We start from the raw sequence: 15,662 nt of genomic DNA, 5'->3' as shown, positions 1-15,662 counted from the left end.
AATTGCAAGAACTGATACTGACTTTACGAAGACACAAGAAACTTTCTATCAATAACATACCACATGTCCAAAATCGCTGTTAAAATTATGTTTTATCATATATTGGGTTTCCTCCACAATGTGAATAGTTAACGCAAAATAGTTGCATATGAATGTAATTTTCAGGAAATGGGGCTGGTCAGAGACACAAAACAATGAATTTTACTTTTACTTACTCCCTTCTCCTCTTTATCCTTTCAGAGTGATTTCTACACAAACAATACAGATTCTAAATTTTAGAGTGACTGATTCAAGTTTTCTGCACAGGTAGAAAACACACAGGCCAGAGGTTGACATGAAGTACCATTTTCAAATTTTCTTGTTAATGTGCCATAAGTTTGATTATGACACCAAATCAAAAATTGAATCTCCAACGGATCTGTAATTTTATTCCAAACATATAGGCAACATGCATGGAAACATTTTTCTACCATAATCAGGACATTTTAATCACTGTAAATGCAATTCTTGTAAGAAAGGTGCTATACAAATAAAGTATATATGTGAGCACTATACAAGAAGGCTATCGTCCTTATGAAAACATCCACATCTGAGGTGAAATCATTAATCTTTTTCATCAGCAATAAACTTAACTATTACAGTAGCTGTGTTTTGTTTTTAACCCCCTGTGGTTAGAAATTATATACACAGTTTCCATTTCAGCATGCTGCTTTCAATGACTTTCCCTCATATATACAGTATTGCAATGGTGGCAAATGTCAGAAAGAAAGAATTAAGTGTAACAAACAGAAACATGAGCACTATGCAAGAATGCTGCCACCCTTACAAAAACATCCACATCTCAGGTGAAAAAAAAGACCTGTTCAAAGAGCTTCGTTGTGCAACTGCATGTGTGCTACAAATAAACAGATGTCTACCAGGTAATGTGATCCCTGGCCTTGCTTTCCTCTGCTGAGCTGTATTATCTGGGGGTTGTACTTGAGCAGGCTCTTGTGTCATTCAGCACTTTTGGCTGACATTGGAATGTCCTTTTTTTTATTTCATCGTCTCTTTGTTTGGTAAGCAATGAAACAAAGCTGAGCTACAGATATTTGCCATCAGTGAATGGTTTTCTATGTTTCACAGTGCAATGAGAAATGCAATGGCTTGCTCCAGAAGCATGATTTTGGCAAAGAGGTGTTTGGGTGTTTGGTGGGTTTAGCCTGGTCTGCCTCATCCTTCAAAGTTTTGTTGTGTTTGGTCTCAAATGACTTTCAACACTCAACAATCAGCAAATAACATTTTCGAGACAGAAATAGCATAGTCCTTCTGAAACACAACACCCCACTCTTATGTCTAAGGGCTGAAATGGCCGAACCTTTTCTTAAGCTTTGGGGCCTGTCATTGTCTACTGGGCCTGCTCAATCAGCATTATGTTGTTTCCCCTCCTGTGTTCTGTGAAGAAGGCATCAAGTCCTTGCTAATCGCAAAGAGAGTAGGGTGGTTTAGGAATAAAATGCTACCCTCAAACAGAACTCATGAACTTGCCATTCAACATGTCAGTGTCTAGAAGTGACAGAGACTATCAATTTAGCAAGCCAGTGAGTGGGTGAAATAATGCAGGAAATGCAAAGGCATATTGACAGAGGAAAACATGAGACTGTTGGGAATATAACCATTTCCTTCAGATGTACTATAAAAATTTATGTGACTAAAATTACAATATATTAAATTACCATCCACCAAAATATTAACTTGCATGGCCTCCACCACTTCAGAAATGTACTCGGAATAACCCAGCATTTCAGCTGAGTTGTAAGACACGAGTGGGAAAAAGTGTGCAATTCGTGTGTATGTGTCTGTGTATGAGTGCTCTTGTGGTTCCTAACATTTCTTTGAGGAGTCTTCTATTTCTCCAGTCTGTAACAGTTCTTTGTCTGCTGATCAAAGCCACGATTGCAGCTTTTTATCGTGATTGATTTTTGTAATGAAATTCTTCCATACTTGATGTTTTCCCATATATGGAGCTTTTTCATTGTTCACTGTCTGTAAATGGGGTGGAGTATTAATCCAATCCCCTTTGTTTCTCAAGCTTTTCTAGGTCTCCGTCACAGTTTTATGTTGAAGTGAATGGAAAAGTTCCAAGCAAGGGCGAGTGTCTCACAGTAAGAATTTCAGGGAAGGAGTACAAATACAAGGAGTATATGTCATTCATAACTAACTGATCATTTGAGAAAAAATATATACACTCTGACATGAATTTCGGTGGCATCTTCATTACAACCACTTTCTGGTTCTTAAAGGGATATTGTGAGGTTTTGGGTTTCAAGTAAAAATACTGATTTTACTGACTGATTTGCCTCACTACCATCAGAAAACTGAGGATGGTGATATTGGTTGACCAATCAATCAGTCCATTTCTTCCTCTGTGCATCACTTTGGTCCGGGGCAACTCCTGACCATAAATCACCATAAACAGAGCACATTCATCCTCCAGAGATTGATGCCTTTCTATTTCAGTGTTGAAAGGTGGAAAGTGTAACTTCAAAGATATTTTATAACTGAATAGGCCCAAAGTTCCATGAAATATTCTACATCTGTGATGTAGCCACTAGGTTTGTGTTCTGGCAACCAGGATGATTCTATTGAATCTTACAGGAGGTAAAGGCCACAGCAGATATTGCTCAGAAATGATGCGGTGCATTGAAGAGTCATTTCCTGTATCTGTGTCTCATGGGTGTTCCCACTGACATGCCCCTTTAGGAGACTTACGGCAGGTCCTGAGTCTATTCCCTCCAATGGGAGAAGTGAACATAAGCACAGATATGGACTGATTCTTTTGGACCCATTTCTCACAAGCCATAGATTTTGCAAATATTCTGACACTAAAATGGCAAATAAGGAGAAAATTAACTTGTCTGTCTCAGCAGCACATTCTTGTAAACATATTATGCTACCGGATAAAAAGGAGCGGCACAAAAACATTAAATTTGTACTGTGTCAGGTTGTATTGTTTTGACACAGACAAGCAATAGTCTATCAGTAAAAATGTCAAATGTGAATATGGGGAGAGGCAACTGCACCCTCTTAGGAGACAGGAAGTTTATATGATTTCATACCATTGCCACAGTTTTTAATGGATAATCTGGTTGTTATACAGCATCTTTGGCCACACTTTCCTTAGTTTTTATCCACTCAGCACTTAGTCAGATATAGACCAGAGTAACTGTCACACACCACCTATCTTTGCCATGCAGAGGGTCGTGGGTGATCTAGCTTTTTTGTGTCTCTGTACATTGTTTGTGAATTTTTTCTGATTCCAGTTTTATGACATCAGAATCAGGATATTTTTAGAAAGTGATGCCATCTTGAATGGTTCTCAAGGTTAGGGTAAGGTCAGGGAAATAAAGGTATTCAGTGATGTGTCCTTATGTATGAATAGTAGTACAAGGGTGTGTGTGCATGCACACATACTACATATGAATAATCTAATCTCCTCTTTCTCTATGGTTTATGTACATCTTCATGTCGTAGTATCTTATAAAGAACCCAGTAGAATATATTAAAGAAGAGAAAGGCCAGAGGGAAGCCAGCTCTCGACACAGTGTCAATCTTTTTGGCTCTGTCGATAAATAACTTCCTCATCTCTTCAGTGCTTTTACCCCCTCCACCTGCTGCTGCTCCAGGTGGATTCTGGGTAGTTTTTCCTGTGGCTCCTGGTGTGTTCAGTACAGTAACGGTATTATTGGTGTTGGCCTTCGGGTCCTTGCTGTTGTTAGGAGAGGAGGTCACAGCACCTGTGGAGGTCAGTCTGCTCTCATGTGTTTCCCCTTCCTGTTGTGGAGACAAGGAGGAGGAGGGGGTCACAGATCAGATAATAGTGCTCAATTATCATTCTCTTCAAGACTGCAGAGGGCCCTTGAGGAAGGCACTGAATGAGGTAGAATTGATATACTGCTTTAATGGTCTTGGTTAGTGCAGAAATGTAAAAATTCACAGGGATTCCAAAACTATACATATTTGTGATTCCTCAGACATTTGCATATTTGTCTTTTTATTTGTCTATTCCATGCTCTGTATTTATTTACTCATACTGAAGCCTGCAGTAGTTCCTGTGCAAGGACCTTTAAAAAAAAGTTGTAGTGCTCGATTTAGTACTTCATATAGGCTTTGCCCTCTAAGAGCTGTCATTACTGGGTTTATCCCCACGCATGTATGTGCAGTCATGCAGATTTTTTTTCCATGCCATTACTCATTGTACAGTTGCCTCTCTCTCGCACAGCATATAACAATGTCAGGACCTGAGCTCTGTTGCCAAATTTTGTTTAGCATCAAGTAGTCAACAGGTCAAGAAAAAGTGAAGGTGAAGAAGTTCACCTGCTCTGAAGCTGTCTGCTTGTGTCTCACCGGTCAAACCAGCTACATTCTGCTGGCAGAGCTTCACTGCTGTGAGGCCTTGGTGTTGACCACCCCAGGCTACCACTAACTTGACAGGCAGTTGGACAATATTGTACACACCTGCCTGCGGAGGAGCTACAGAGACACGTGGAGGCCTTAATGGCCACCAGGTGGCAGTGATGGAAGCTGGGCTGACCACGGTGGCGTCTCTGCAGAGGATTGCACAGGCAAGCTAATCTTCAGCAGCAACTTGGGGCAAACGCTGACCAGGACCTGCCAGCTGTGGTTTCGGTTCAAGAGGTGTATTAGACCACTTCTCCAGAGAGCCACAGCTAATTTGCAATAAGCACTGACGAGGTAGACAGGGTGAAGAGGGACAACCCCTGGGGCACAGCAGTACCTCATCAGCAGAACCAAGATTCTCTCTCTGGGAAGAAGCACAGTGCAGCCTCTGCTGCAGCTGCATCTCCACATGCACTCACCATGGTATCCTCCTCTAGTGGTCGTGGCTCGTAGGATCCACAAAACCCCAGCAGGAACCGGCAGCCTTCGCGTAACCTTCCTGCCAAGCCACTTCACAAACAAAGCTGGCGTCAGTAGCAATGACAGGATGCGGGGGACACGTGTCTCACTCCAGCTGAGCAAAGGAAATTCAATAGCCCTCTTCAAGGCCAACTACTTTTCCTTAGAGAGCAGTTTCCTCTCTCTCGGTCCGCTTATGCTCCTACTGAGCATTTTGTAGCTTCTTTCACACAGACACATGCTTCCAACACAAAAAAGAGACTTCCTCACAATTGAGTAGTAGTTAGTGGAGATATCTCAGCACAACCTGTTTCAGACTCAGGGTATGAACACACACACTGATGCTATCAGGGCTTTTCCAGAACCATGGCCAGCACTGGTCCTTTTGAGACAGATTTCCCATGGGCAGTGATGAACAATTGCTTTCCCACAGCAGTGGAGAAGGCTATGAGCTAGCTGCAAATTATGTCAACAGACATGTGCTTACTTGCTTACAGAGCATGATCATTAATGGTTATTTTGGTGGTACTGGACCGCATGAGCAGATCTTGGTTCTCAACCATGGTGCAGCTGCTGACGAAGAAACCGTGGAAGCTCCCAAGGTATACACACTCACTGCTAGCACGATCCTCCACCTCCCTGTGATAGGCCCATGGCTGTGGCCGTCGAAGCCGGGAGCACTTGGAAAGTTCAGGACTGCCCCCTGCAGTGATGCACACTCTCCAGAGCATGACAGCCCCTTCTATTGTAGTGTGTTATGCGAGTAGATGGTCTACTTTTTAGTGCTGTTGTATGGAGAGAGGCTGGGCACACTGCAGAGGAGCCTCATCCTCATCCATGGCACTCCTTTTTTCCACACAGGCTGTACATGGTGTTATCCATGGGATGACCTGTGGTTCCAAGTCTTACTATTCTTCGAGTTTACAGGGTTGTAACTGGTGTGGAACTTGGTGATGTAGTTGATGTAGTCTTGGTTATTGACTACATCAGCTTCACCCTTGACCAAATCGCGACCGCTCTTAGAGGGCAGGATCTACATGAATTAGAATGTTTTTTACATAGTGTAACCCCCAATTCTGTGAGTATAGGTGAAGCCCTTTAACACTTGCACTAGCACTACACTAGCAACATCTCACAAGTCATAGAATCTGGAGTTACAGTATGTAACTAACATTTTGTAGTTAACCTGGAATTTAAAGTGAACCATTTATCTTGTCATAATTTTCATGTCATAATCAGTTACGCTTCTTGTGCAAATTTAAACAATAGGTTGGTGACTCGTCCTTATGGAACTTTCCTAAGGTCCTAAGGTTTACTATTGTTGATTGCTGATTACACACATCACACATCCGCTAGAGCGTGTGTGAGAAAGAGCCCCTTAGTCCTGTTCTGGTATCTTGTATGCATGAGAAAAAATCCGACATGGAGCACTTTGTTACATAACCTTTATTAGCACACCAGTCTCTCCCACACACGTATTCCTACACACTGTACTTAACATTTAACTTTTCTTCAAAACTAAAATCTGGCATGTCATGCTAGTTTAAAGCATCAACATGACCTATGCCAGTGAGATGATCAAAGGGATTAGAAAGAATAAGAATACATCAATTGCGCAAAATTAGATATCCTTTAAATTAAACAATCCAAGAGGGAAAAGGCCTTAATCTATAAGAACTCACAAAGAGACATTACTTGTAAAAGTGAAAAATCTTAAATGTTTATTAAAATTAAATTAAAAATTGATGAGCATCATGTTTCATGGCGCCCTTCATACTTTAGCATTGTGTCACTAACTGCAGGCAAAACCTTCCCACTTTTTATATCTGGTCAGTATCTGACCAAGGTTATATAGAGTATCAAAATAGAAAAAAAAACAACCGTTGGCTGTTTATAGATACAAACAGAGAGGTTATGATCTCAGCAGTTCTGATAGTGCCTTCTTTTTTTGTATGAGTAGAAACTGGCTTCCTGGATTTTATCAAGGTAAGTTGATACAGAAAATTGAACATGCATAAACATAAAATACAAATGTGGTTGTATGGCAAGTAAGTCAGACACATATAAATTCAAATAAAAATCTATATGTTACTGTAACCAGTTACAGGATAGCAAATTCAGCTGAGGTTGATATGTGGCATTAATTGGGAAGATGATCTTGCCTATACTCGTAGTAGTAAGTTGAGCTATCCCTGACCATGATAATGAAGGAATTCAAACAGCAAGCATAACAAATCCGGCTTATTCAGGAATTATTTTATTTTGCGATCACTTAATCATTTCACTCAATCATTTAATAAAAAGAAGAAGCTTTGCTGGAAGAGTAAAGAGAGACTGACTTGTTTTGTAAGTTCCATATTATTACAGTATAAAAAAAGCATCATTATAATCTGTGATAAGTTTGTCCATGTTGTAGAACAACAACTGATTGCTGTTCCTTTCTCCTTCTCTTTGCAAATTAGTTATGCTGATTTCGCAAAAATGTAGCAGAATTGTGGATTCTATTTCTTTCAATTTTACTGATATGTCTTTTGTCATGATCTTTGCAACTAATTTGAAGACTGCTACATGATCATTATAATGATTATAATGATTGATGATCATGATTATCGTTACGATAATCATCACCTGGTGTCCATGTCGGTGTCTTCGCTAAACCAGCAAACCGATGGGAGAGACTTACAACAAAACACTGGTTGGATCATACAAGTGAAACATGCACAAATACATGCAAACACACACACACACATTTTTGGATTTTGTTCCCATAGACAATTCCTCACAATGTGACTGTACAAATGGATTTATGTCCCCACAATGTGAGTAATACACATCCACAGACACACACACAGACAAACATGTATTGTACCATTACCCTGTGGTTGCTGGTGTAAATGTTGGTCATAGATCCATATAGAGGGTCTGTTGATTTGAGGCCGTTGTCAATGTTAACATGGCGAAGGGAATCAGCTAGCTCCTCTGGATCAACTGCACCTCCACTGCTCTACCAGTTGACAGTATGCCCACCAGCAGTCAAGAGACAGAAACCAAAAGGGAAAAACAAAACAAAACAAAAAAAAACTAGCATCCAAAAACAGGGTTGGGACACCCATTCATTTAGTTGAGCTATGTGTTAAATGTTTTAATGATAATGCCGTCAATTACATTTTGTTTGGGTGGGCCTATACTCTGATGCTATGACGCATCAACAGTCATTCCATTCTACCCATATGGGCCCATCAAAATGCTTCCCCTTTCTTGGGTGTATTAGGTTTTTATTAATGTCTCATCTTATACACTCACGCTACATTTACGGTCATACTGGTTACTGGTTTCTTACTGGTTTCCATTACTTTTTACTTTTGACCAGTTTGCAACACCATAGACCAAACCATCAGTTCTCTCTACCACCAAACAAACACAAACATATTCACAAACAATATACTTGTGGTTGAAACTTGATCCAACACAACCTGATTCCTGGCCAGATACAGTATAAGGACTATTACATAGAGCCTGAACAAGATAATATTTGCTGTACTTGTTTCAATCTATTTTATCATTCTCAACATAAATTCTGTGACATATTGATCTGTTTTAATGAACTGTGGTCAGATCAGTACAGGTCTTACATTATGACCGTAACATAAGCTTTGCCCAGCCAGTAGACTATTTTAAAATCAGGTGCCAATCAGTAATTTCATTGGTATTTGTGAATGTATTATTTGTAACAGATATTTTATCATTTAATTTGTTTCAAAACAATTTAAACTGAGGACAAACACAGTACACAGTTTGGCAAGATAACAATACTGTGTTCTTGTTGAAAATAGTTTATTTTATTTCTGATTCTACAATTTTGCATTTTTTTTACTCAATGAATTGCCTCTCTGAGACAAAGTGATATGTTGAAATTTAAGATTTTAATTTTTCTTTTAAGTAAATGCTGTTTCTCAATCCAGATATCCTAATCATTCATTGACAACAGGCATCTCTCAGATAAATAACTCAACTGTGAACTAAAGACTCATAAGACCACATAGATGAAGTTACAGGCATGCTTTATCATGCACTAATACAGTAAGTGAGATGTGGTGTGCCAGGAAAATCAAACATGCACAGTCAGATGCATTGATGCTTTATACCTACTGTCACACATCAGGCACTAATACACTAAGTAAGATGTGGTGTTTCGGGATATTCGAACATGCACATTGAGATGCATTGACACTTCATATCTACTATCACACATCAAGAATGGTGTAATTTTCAACGTTATGCCCCAACATCATGATTTTCTTTTTTCACCCCCCTTCCTCTTTTTCATCTAATATTAGCAAACTGCATTAGCAACATGTCACCACAAGGTGACAACCTCAGACCAGAGAACAAGATTATTTTACAATATACTATTTTCACAAAAGAAGTGCATACATCAGTGTATGAATGTCTGTGTACAGGTATAGAGGGTATGTATAGTTGAAAAGGTGTAATTTAAAGGCACAATTTAGTTTTTGAATGATCACACTAGATGATGTTGTGGTGGCTGTGTTCTTTCTTGTTAGATTTTTTGGTACCTTGCTCTTGTTCTTGTGATGCCGTCTGAATCGCAGGAGCTCCTTATGTTGCCTTGACACAAAGTTGACAGCAGCGTACTCCAACAGTGCAGAGAAGACAAAGAGGAGACACACTGCCATCCAGATGTCTATGGCCTTGACATAAGAGACCTGTAAACACACACACACACACACACACACACACACACACACACACACACACACACAGATGATCCTACAATGCAAATGAGAATTAAACTGACTAAAGAAAAACTTTGACTAAAGTTATATGATTTTGTTTTCCCTATGAGGTATTGCTGACCACTAGTAAACTTCAACACTTGATCAGTCCACTTTTGATTTTTGGTCCTCAGAATTGATCCAGTGTCTCAACCTGGCTGACTCTCTTTCACAACAGTGAGTCAGAAAGTAAGTCAATTCTTCTAATGTATGTCCTGACTAATTCATGTTTTCCTACAATCATTACAGACACTACTTTATGGTTGCAGCTGCTGCCCTTCACATAAATCCATCTGCATTTCCTCGTTCCTTTATGAAGGAATAATGACTTATTCAGACAAGTGTAGCATCATACTGGAGTGCAAAGTTCTGTTGAGCACTGGAAACATGAGAAACCTCTAAATACATGGACACAAGCACATGCACGCACACGCGTGCACACACACGTTCACACACACACACGTTCACACACACACACAGCCTCAGTCATGTTGTTGAGGTGTATGTGTACAGCATGTGTGAGTGTGTGAGAGATGGGTGTACTAATAAAGGTTATGTAACAAAGTGCTCCATGTCAGATTTTTTCTCATGCATACAAGATACCAGAGCAGGACTAAGGGGCTCTTTCTCACACATGCTCTAGTGGATGTGTGATGTGTGTAATCAACACATTCTTGCGCTTACCCATGCAAAACACCCACCAATAAAAATGGAGGGGAAAAAAAGAGGCATTTCAGGTCTCTGGGGAGGGGATATATGAATTCTCTGTAACCACCTCCACCACTGTAAGTTGAAGGAAGTATGTCCTCCTGAATATGAAACTATATTTATATATACTGTTCCAAAGGCATGGGAGTTTAACCCTAAAGCAGATGGACACAATATGTATATGCATCCATGGTTATAGTACAAACAAACAAACAAACAAACAAACAAACAGGAATTGCTTGCAACTTTGCAGCATGACTTTTTATAGTGTAGATTCAGCAAGATGAAAACAATATGAAAAAACAAACACCACAGCTAATTGATTCTATAGCAACACGACACTTCTTATTTACATCACCCAAAGCATGATGGGAACACCGGTGGCAAAAACTCAAATTACATTTATCTTATATGAAATAAATAAATAGATAAAAGAAACCATAACAATAGGCTTCAAGGTTCTTGCATCAAAAACTGAGCAATGACTATTCTCCAAGGTCTCCAAGTTGGGAATGGGACTCCAACAAAGTTTTCACTATATATCTGTACTGGTTTACCCAGTGCAGGGGGCTAGACTATATCCCTGTAAACACTGGCTGAGAGGCAAAGGTAAAACCCAGATTATCACAGAGCTGAGTATAGACAGACAACCATTCACTTTCACATTTACTCCTATGGACAATGTATAGTCTTCAATTCTCCTGACCTGCATGTATTGGGGCTGTGGGAAGAAAGTGACTGAAAGGAAGCCTATACATATGCAGATGAATAATAAGATATACAAACACAGACCTTAGGCAGTGAAGTCCTGGAGCCTGAGCTCTGTGTTGTCATTGTGAGGACAGTGGTGATGCCCAGTGCCACTCTGGCTGGGGCAGCATCCATGTTGATCCAGAAGGAGACCCAGGACAGAATTACAATGAGCAGAGAGGGGATATACATCTGGATCAGGTAATAGCCCATCTGACGCTCCAGGTGGAACCGCACTTCAATACAAGTAAATTTACCTGCAACAAAGTTGAGTGATGCCAAAATTCACTTATGTAGAATTAATTCATACATTTATTAAGAACAATAATCAGCAATAAATATGGGGCACAGTTATGATCTTCTAAGGCAATGTTTGGTGATTTTACCTATTCTTCAACCCCACGCCACGTAGCTTTCACCTCACTGCCCAAATTTGGATTTTATGGGTGGCAGGGGTATGGTAAGAAAACTTGGTCTTGACCTGGGGTCAAGCTCTGTGATGTGATGTGATTTAGTTGTAGGATGTTATATTGTAGGGATGAGCAAGTACACCACTATCTGTATCTGTATCTGTTCAACCATCTAAATTATCTGTATCCGTTTCTGTACTCGGAGTGGGCGGGGGCTAAACTGGAAGTGGGCGTGGTAGTAAAATCGGAAATGGGAGGGCCTTAAATCGGTACATTATTTTAAGTCTGAAATTGATATACAATAAAAATATTAATATAAGCTACTTTGTGTGTTCAGCTATATGTGTGTAAGTGTGTAAGTGGTCTGTAAGACTGTTTATTTTTTAATGACCTGTGTGAACTTGGTGATTCATGCAAACATCCAGTGATGGCAAACAGGGAAATAATATATCAGCCTTGTTCACTGTATTCTTCTCAAAAGCACCGCGTCCAGTACGAGCAAAGTTTTCCAACTGACTTTATATCACCAGCCAAACTAAGAGCAAGCAGACGGTAAAACAAACAAAAAAAAAACCCCGACCGGAGTGAGGCAGTGACCAATGCGATACGAGCCGTTTTCAGCTCTGTCTTGTCAAATGCACCGCGTACGTTACAAGTTCACCAAGTAACTTTAAATATCATACAAACCGAAATAGAGGCAAGCTGAAGAAAACCTAAGGAGTACTGAAGAGAGCAACGTGAGCTAGAGACGTGTCTGTGTAGGGAGGGGCGGGCGCTGTGTGTGACTGGCCAATCACAGAGCGTGGAGACAGTCAGTTACCCAGTGAGGATTTTCCTTCAGCACGAGCATGGATAGTGACAACTTTTACTCATATCATGCTCGTACTCGTCAAAAATGCTTTATCCGTAATGGATATTCGTTTGACACGAGTATCCGGCTCAACTGTATTATATTGAATTACACCACAAGATGTCACTGTGTGTACTGTGGGCTCAGAGAAGTGGGGGCTCCTGGGTAATGCTATCATCGTTGTGATTAGTGAAGTAGCAACAGTTGTTTTGACATGTTGGCTGTTAGCTGTGTTGTAGCTCCTGAATAAAACGAGTGTGAAGTTACATCGAGTGAGTCCATGAACTTCATGACATGGTGTCAGAAGTGGCTTTCCTGGCCAACTGAGAGAAGAAACGAGTTCGGAGCAGCGGCTGCAGCATGGCAAAGTTTCATGCGCCAGAGTCGTTTGACTTCACCCAGCCATCGGCATGGCCGACCTGGAGACAGCGTTTCTCTCACTATCGGATTGCTACTAAACTTGACCAAGAAGACGCTGACGTGCAAGTAAATTCTTTGTTATATGCTATGGGGAAAGAGGCAGAGCCCATATTCAGCATGTTCATATTCCCGGAGGTGGATGAGGATGGTTTTGACTATTATGAAGCAGTAGTCAGAAGGTTTGATGAACATTTCATGCCTAAGAAGAATACTATACATGAGCGTGCATGTTTCCACAGATGTTCACAGCGCCAGGGGGAGAGTGTGGAGGCATTCGTAAGACATCTTTATGAACTGGCGGAATATTGTGACTTTGGAGCTACTAAAGACGAACAGATAAGGGATCGGATCGTCATCGGGATCACAGACAGCGACGTGTCACAGAAACTACAGCTGGAGTTGGACTAAACACTGGAAAAAGCAATCAGCGTTGCTCGACAGTCAGAACTCATTAAAGTGCAAAACGCCCGTGACAGATCGACGGAAAATGAAGTAAGTGCTTTTACAAGCAAATTCAAGAAATGCAAGCCATTTGGAAAGAGATATGGTAAAGATAGCACTAGAACTAATCCACAGTTTAAAGGCGCAGCAAGAACAGGTAATGGAAAAGACTGTACAAGGTGTGGCAGAACGCATGATTATGGTGCTTGTCCTGCAACAGGAAAATGCTGCCGTAAATGCAACAAGATCGGACACTTTGAGATAAGGTGCAAAACAAAATCTGTAGGAGCTGTAAAAAATACAGATACAGACAGTGATGACGGCAGTGCATGGTTTTTAGGAGCTGTCACAGAAGAGGACTATCCTGATGATGACAAATGGCAACAAGATCTGTGCAGTAATGGGATTACTGTGCGATTCAGAATTGACACGGGCGCTGATATAACTGCAATATCAGAAAACACTTACCTAAGCCTGCCTCAGTGCCCTCCCTTGAAAGCTCCTAAAGCTGTTTTCACAAGTCCTGGTGGATAGCTCGTTTGCAAAGGCAAATTTATGACTGACTGTGTAATAGGGGTGGGCGATATATATCGTCTACGATAGTATCGTAAAAGTCGTTTTAATGATGTGCAATTTTACATTATTGAGTAGAACCATCTTGAAAAGAAAACCAACAGAAGATGCAGTGACAATGGTAAAGAAGAAGAGCATGAGTCCACAGAAGCCAATCAGCGGGCACGATTCAGTCACGAGGTGATATCCTGCATCTGATTCGTCCTTCCGAAGCCAATCAGCAGGCACAATTCAGTCTCGTGGTGAGACGGCGGCAATCACGTTAACAACATTGCCCCACGGAGCTAACATGCAGGAGTCTCCGATCTCGGCGACCGCAGATGATTTGGTGCCGAGACGTGGGTCCACGTCTTTAGCCTGGAGATGGTTCCGTTTTGTCAAGACTGACGTCGGTCAAAATAATGTTCTCTGCAAGATATGCCAAAAGACTGTTGCCGTGAAGAGCAGTTCGACAACAAATCTGTTCCATCACTTGCGAACGAACCACATGAAAGAGTATGAGGAGTATGTTAAACTTCGCGACTCCACGACTTCAGCTAAAGAAAAGATGAGTAAACAAAACACTCAGCAAACCCTCACGGAGTCTTTCAATAAACACACGCCATACGACAAAGCAGGTAAACGCTGGCAAGAAATTACCCACGCCATCACTAATTTCATTGCTAAAGAAATGATGGCAATTAAAGTGGTGGAGAGTGAAGGCTTCAGGCGACTTGTTCACGTCTTTGATCCCAGATATAAAGTGCCAAGTCGCAAATATTTTTCTCAGACTGCTCTACCGGACTTATACGAATCAACTCGCAAAACGCTGACGGAGAAACTGCAAAATGTGTCGCACTTTTCAACGACCACCGATTTGTGGTCGAGCAGGACCTCCGAGCCGTACCTCTCTTTAACGGTGCATTTCATCGATGAATCCTGGCTACTTAACAGCTACTGCTTGCAGACGTCTTACTTACCACAGGACCACACAGGAGGCCATTTATGCCACATAAGTTTATGTGCATGTTTTGTATGTGTTAAGCACTTTAAAAATAAAAGAGCTGTTGTTTTGAAATGCTGTGTCTCTCCATAGATGTCCTGTTAAGCAAGTAGAAGTTAGTTTTTGAAAAAAGTCACATCTTAAAGGATATCGCCACATTATCGTTATCGTAAAGTCAAAAAAAATAATCGAGATATTTTTTTTACCCCATATGGCCCACCCCTACTGTGTAACTAAGGGAGTGAAATACACTTTCTGGATATATGTGATGGAAGGCCCATTCACCACAAACCTGCTTGGATGGAAAACTGCAACTAAAATGGGGCTTGTGCCCAGAGTGGAGAGACTTGAGACATATGCGGATGTTTTTGGAGACATTGGGCTATTGAACTGTGATCCTGTGAAAATAGTGCTCAAGCCTGATGCCCAGCCCTACAGCATCACTACACCACGGCGTATTCCTTTTCCCATCCTGCCTAAAGTGGAAGAGGAACTAAAATGAATGCAGTCACTTGGCATCATCGAGGAGGTAAAGGAGGCTACTGACTGGTGTGCGCCTATGGTGCCTGTGATTAAATAGAACAAGAAACCAAGAATATGTGTGGACTTAACGAAACTCAACAAAGCAGTGAAACGTGAGAGGTTTATTTTGCCCACACTGGAAGACATTGCACCACAACTCTCGGGCGCAACAGTTTTCTCTACTGTTGATGCCTTTGGAATTACATATGCCCCAGAAATATTTCAGCGAAAGATGAGCACTCTGCTGAGAGATCATCCAGGCACAGTGGTGGTGATGGATGATATCCTGGTCTTTGGTAAGGATGAAGAGG

The 15,662-nt window shown here is 41.0% G+C and overlaps 1 protein-coding gene across 2 annotated transcripts in view; it reads right to left on the bottom strand.

Annotated features, from left to right (window-relative positions):
• Positions 1-127: 127 nt before the first annotated feature.
• glra3 (glycine receptor, alpha 3) overlaps positions 128-15,662 on the bottom strand; it is a 77,916-nt gene continuing 62,381 nt past the window's right edge. Inside the window, exons 7-10 of one of the 2 annotated variants that reach the window (XM_076728105.1) lie at positions 11,196-11,410; positions 9,477-9,626; positions 7,775-7,903; positions 128-3,813 (exon numbers count right to left, since the gene is read on the bottom strand). In XM_076728105.1, the coding sequence (XP_076584220.1) occupies positions 3,484-3,813; positions 7,775-7,903; positions 9,477-9,626; positions 11,196-11,410 (824 nt within the window). In that variant the 3' untranslated portion in view covers positions 128-3,483. The remainder of the gene's footprint in view (positions 3,814-7,774; positions 7,904-9,476; positions 9,627-11,195; positions 11,411-15,662) is intronic. The other variant, XM_076728106.1, reaches the window with a different exon arrangement.

This window comes from Chaetodon auriga, chromosome 4 (assembly GCF_051107435.1).
Source record: "Chaetodon auriga isolate fChaAug3 chromosome 4, fChaAug3.hap1, whole genome shotgun sequence".
NCBI lineage: Eukaryota > Metazoa > Chordata > Actinopteri > Chaetodontiformes > Chaetodontidae > Chaetodon > Chaetodon auriga.
This window is presented reverse-complemented; position numbering and strand designations above follow the sequence as displayed.